The 5749-nt window shown below is 38.9% G+C and overlaps 1 protein-coding gene across 1 annotated transcript; it reads left to right on the forward strand.

Moving 5' to 3' along the window:
• Positions 1-418: 418 nt before the first annotated feature.
• Positions 419-925, forward strand: LOC112009010 (uncharacterized). The gene has a single exon (XM_024041362.1). It carries the CDS (start codon positions 419-421, stop codon positions 923-925), a length of 507 nt encoding a protein of 168 aa, XP_023897130.1.
• The last annotated feature ends 4824 nt before the right edge of the window (positions 926-5749 follow it).

Genomic DNA, 5749 nt, shown 5'->3' on the forward strand with positions numbered 1-5749 from the left:
TGCGTCACTTCGCCTGGAGAGCTTGCAAAGGCATATTACCTACAAAGGAGAATCTTTTCAAGAGGGGAATCCAGTTGAACATTTGCTGTGAGGAGTGCGAGGAGGACGTTGAGTCCGTGGGTCACCTGTTGTGGTCATGTAGCTGAGCGAAGGAAGTGTGGCAATGCACAAAGTTGAAGTTTCAGTTGATCAGACCCGAGTCAAATCATTCCACGACCTGTTGTGGCAAGTTTTGATGACAGACTCATCTGTGGAAGAGGACGCTGAACTAGTGGTGATTGTAGCATGGGCGTTGTGGTCTAACCGTAATGAGGTTCGACATGGTGGAAGAAAGAAAAGTGCTGTGGCTTTGTTCCAGTGGTCTCGTCAATACTTGCAAGAGTTTCAAGAAGCATCTTAGATGGTTCCTAGTAAAGTAATGCCTCGGGTTGTTGGGTGGTCTCCTCCGCCAAGTATGAGATATAAAGTGAACGTCGATGGTGCGGTATTCTCTGCCCAAAAATGTGCTGGTGTGGGAGTGATGATTAGAGATTCGAATGGGCAAGTAATTGCTACTCTAAGTAGGAAGGTGAACGCTCCTTTGGGTGCTCTAGAAGTGGAGGCTAAGGCGATTGAAGTGGGGCTAGAGTTTGCACGAGATGTGGGCATTCATGACTTCATTCTTGAAGGAGATTCGTTAGTGGTCTATAATGCACTGCGTGGTTTCTCTACACCACCATCTATGATAGCACCTGTGATATGGGGTATTTTGATGTCTTGTGGGCCTTTAGATAGAATTGATTTTTCTCATGTGAAAATGCAAGGTAATAGACCTGCACAAATGTTAGCAAAGCACGCTTTAGGCTGTGCGGATTATTTGACTTGGATGGAAGAGACACCTTGCTTCCTAGAGCAAGCTCTTCTCGATGATGTAAACTTTATTTGATTTTCTTAATGAAAGTTGCAGTCTTCCCATCAAAAAAAAAAAAAAAAAAAATCTTAATAGAAATTGTATAAAAAATATGCTCATTAGTTTAGAAAAAAATAACAGCAAAAATCTAAAAAATTTAATTTGTATGAAAAGCTAACAAAAACAAAATCTAATTTTGATTCTAATTGAATTTTATCTAAACTTTGGTTTAAAAAAGCAAATATATATATATATATATTATCTAATTAGTAATGGACTGTACATAGTCATAATATATTACATGCACCGTACATAGTCATGGTATATTACATAAATGATTTATAAACTTGAATTATTTTAATTATATATAAAAAGCTCATAAATAAAAGATAATTCAAAAATTATGTTTTCAATGGTTTATTTAAATCAGACTCCTCATTTTTACACTAAATTAACTCATTTGACACAAAAATTAAAAAACTTAGATTAGATGGGTCACATGGTGCAAAATTAGACTCTAATTGAAATCTAATTTTTACACTGAATTAACTCACTTAGCACAAAAATTTAAAAACTTAAATTAAATGGGACTTGTGACGCAAAATTTGACTCTAATTGAATTCCAATTTGAAATCTAATTAAATTTTCTCTCACCTTTACCTATTAATATATATATATATATATAGATTACACATTTCAATATTTTTTTGATAAACCCTTCAATTGGAACATTATTTTACACAATTCAATTGAAAGATATATTTGTCACAATTTGACCGCCTTTTGACAACCAAATTTTACTAAATTGGTCCTACTCTTTTTCTTCACATAAAATTCAAAATTTTGGGTATGTTTCTTCATCCAATGCTTATAAATGGCTCAAAACCATGTTCTATAATAAATTCAGATGATTCATAGTAGCTTAAGCTCAAAGAACACGCTTTCCTTTGCCGAAGTCTTTAGCCAATGGCAATGTCATCCTCCGCTAATGTCTTTTGGCCAGCAATGATGCTATCCTTTGTTAATGTTATTCAGTTATCCATGATGTATCCTTTACCAATACATTTTATGGTCGTTGTTGCTTTTGTAGCCAGCCAACCACTAGCATAATCTTCCTTTACCTATTGTTTGTGTTCCATCATATTTGTGCTCTCCTTGATTATACATTCTTTCCAAACTGAAGTTATGTTATGTTTTAGATTCGATTTATAGGACTAAAGTTGGGTAAGAATATTTTTTTTCTTTCCTCTCTAAAGGAGCTTATCCTCTCATCTCGGGTGAGCTTAGTTTCTTCTACTTTAGGGTAAGGGCTATCTTCCTCCATCACAACTTGAGTGGTGTGGGGAAAGTTTGTTTCCACTAATTCTGCTGCTCATAACATTAGTGGACAAGAGCTCTCTTAGCGATTTTACCAAACATATACAGGGAGTGTCCTCTCAAGTCCATCAATGGATTCCGATTTTATTGAAAGGCTTTAAAGTATCAACTTGACAGAGGAGGAAGGCGAAGTTATAAAGGTTTGATTAGGAAATCATGCTAAGATACTGGAGGAGTGTTCTTTAAGCTTAATGGGTTGATTTCTTACGATGAAACCAATTAATATGTGGGTTGCCAAAAATCTACTAAGGTCTGTGTGGAAACTTGGCCATGACCTAAAGATTATGGATGTTGGTGAAGGGTTATTGCAATTCAAGTTCTCTATGGAGAGCCAATTGAATTGGGTCCTAAACAATGGTCTATGGAGTTTCGACAACCACTTACTACTACTGAAACGATGGGAGAGAGGAATGAAGGCGTTTACTGATTTCAAATACGTACCAGTCTGGGTCCTTGTTTGGCAACTACCTTTTGATCTCATCAATGAAGATACAGAGAAAGATGTAGGTGGGGGCATTGGGAGAGTCTTGGAAGTGGACTGCAAGGCAATTGCTGTTGACCAAGCTCGCTTCCTTCGGATTCGAGTAGAATTGCCCTTGGATAAGCCAATACAGAGGGGAGCTCCAATGCTTAGCTCAGAGGGAGTTAAGGTACAGATAGCTTTCCAATATGAATGATTAGTAGGGCTGTGCTTTAACTATGGCAAGTTCGAACATGAAGCAAGGGATTGCCTGCACCCGATATCGGTTGAAACAGGTGAAAAGATATATAGGGAGTGGCTCAGGGACAATAGTAGCGATCAAGCGATCAAGACAGGGGATTGACGCAAACACCACGGTAACATGGTAAGAGCTTATCAAACGTTAGTCTTGCCAACTTGGAGACCATTACAGACAGAGAGAAACAGTAGGCATTAATTACGGAATTAGACCCTGAGATTGATTTTGTGAGTAAAGAACAATCCCCCCATCAATGCACAATGCAAACCGATATCCCTGAAATCATGCAACCTGATATTCTAGGGATGAAATTAACTTCAGTGTCAGTTACGTTTATGGATAAGGAAGGGGGAGATAATACCACAAACTCAAGTGATGAAACCCTAGCGGCTACAATTAAAAATATGTCACATGCCTCTCCACGTGATACCAAAAACAAGTCCCCACCTGCGATACGCAAGTGGAAAAAGAAAGAGCGATGCGAAAACACTGAAATGTGATTGATACAGACATGGAGTTAGATTGATGGAGACAAATCGATTGGGTAGAAAAGATAGAGAGGGGTTAGCAAGGATGATGGTAACACAAGGGGAAGAAAACAAACCAAGGCACAGATAAACAACTCACCATGCACAGCGGTGGCAGCTGACAGTTAGCCTCGCCGAACATAATGAATGCCTTAAGCTGAAACTGTAGGGGGCTTGGGAACCTCCATACTGGCATAGTCCTCTCTCACTTGGTGAGGGAAAAAGCTCCCCAAGTTTTGTTTCTGATGGAGACAAAGTGAACGGTGGACAAGATGAAAAAAATTTAAACAAACTTAAGTTACGATAATATGCTTGCCGTTCCCTACATTCATAGGGCAGGCGGTTTGGCCATGCTTTGGAAGGAAGAGATCACTCTACATATTCAGACTTACTCCCAAAATCACATTAATACTCATATCATGATTGACCCAAGCAATCCCTGGAGACTTATGGGTTTCTATAGAAGACCAAAAGAACATTGCAGGCATGAATCGTGGAATTATCTAATACATCTACACACTCGAGACTCACTGCTATGGGTATGCTTGGGAGACTTCAATGAAATTCTAAATTCAACAAAGAAGCAAGACCGGCTCCCAAAATCCCATCGACTTATAGAGGCCTTTCATAGTACATTACTGCACTATGGACTTATTGATCTGGGGTATCAGGGTAATATATTTACATGGCGCAATAGACGGCTTGCTTTTGTTCAAGAGCAGTTGGATAGGGCATATGCTACACTGGATTGGAGAGAAAGGTTCCCACAGGCAGTGGTGAGCCATTTGTAGGTATCATATTCGAACCACGACCTAATTTTTCTAACCCTCCATGGTATTACAGGAAACACAAGGAAAAAGAAAATCCCCAAGAGGCTTAAGGAAAAATGGGCGACACATCCTGAATGTGAAACCATTATCCGAGAAGTGTGGAGTATAGAACCACCTGAGGGCAGCCCTATGTTTTGAAAAGTTATTTTCAAAGACTCTTCACTACTACAAATCCCAATCAGATGGACATCATTCTTGACAAAGTGGACCAGGTTGTCACACCAGACATGAATCACACACTCCTCTAGCCATACTCACCAGATAAGGTCAAACAAGCCCTATTCCAAATGCACCCATCAACCAGGTCCAGATGGTATGTCTCCTTTCTTTTTTCAAAAATACTGGAATATTGTAGGTGATAATATTATAGAAGCAGTGTTGTTAGTCTTATCATCAAGTCACATGTTGCACAATATGAATTACACCCATATTGTCCTCATCCCCAAAATAAATGAGCCAAAAAAATGTGGCAAATTATAGGGTGATTAGGCTTGCTAATGTGGTTTCAAGGATTGTCTCCAAAGTTTTGGCCAATCGGCTAAAACTAATCTTGCCCAATGTAATTTCTGAGTCATAAAGTGCTTTTGTGCCTAACTGGTTAATTACTAATAATACTACTGTAGCTTTTGAGATATTAAATAGGATGAGGAACAAAAGAACGGGAAAAACAGGGCAAATGGCCATTAAATTGGATATTAGCAAAGCCTATGACCATGTGGAGTGGGGCTTCCTCTGGAGTATTATGCTCAATTTGGGTATTGATGAAAAGTGGATTTGGTTGGCAATGGAAATAGTGTGTACATCTTCCTATTCGATGCTTATAAATGGCGAACCTAGAGGGTACATTACTCCATCCCGGGGTATCAAACAGGGTGACCTACTGTCTCCATACTTATTCCTGTTATGTGCTGAAGGCCTATCTTCCTTAATCTGCCATGTAGTTGCTTCCCAAAACCTCCGTGGAATATTGTCTTGCACAAATAAGGTGTGTATATCACACCTCCTTTTTGATAGGTGATAGTTTCATTTTTTGCTGGGCCACCGAGGAGGAATGTCAACATCTCCTTGAATTACTAAGCAAGTATAAGCAAGCATCAGGCCAAGCAATCAATAGGACGAAGACGACATTGTTCTTTAGAACCAAAACTAGAGGTCAAAATGGCAAATACAAGGAATGGTGGGGGCAAGGATTATGGAAAATTGTGAAAAATATTTGGGTCTTCTAATGGTGGGTGGAAAGGCAAAGATCAACACCTTTAAAGACCTTGGGGAAAAAATCACAAGGAGAGTTATGGGATGGAATGAGAAATATATTTCTAAAGTAGGTAGAGAAATCCTAATCAAAACGGTTGCTCAAGCAATCCTCACATATACTATGGGAATATTCAAAATCCCTAAGGCCCTATG

The sequence above is a fragment of the Quercus suber genome, unplaced genomic scaffold, assembly GCF_002906115.3.
Source record: "Quercus suber isolate HL8 unplaced genomic scaffold, Cork oak 2.0 scaffold_29, whole genome shotgun sequence".
Classification (NCBI taxonomy): Eukaryota; Viridiplantae; Streptophyta; class Magnoliopsida; order Fagales; family Fagaceae; genus Quercus; species Quercus suber.

Excerpts from the sequence above, each read along its gene's own strand:
- LOC112009010 (XM_024041362.1), top strand. The coding sequence starts at position 419 with ATGCCTCGGGTTGTTGGGTGGTCTCCTCCGCCAAGTATGAGATATAAA.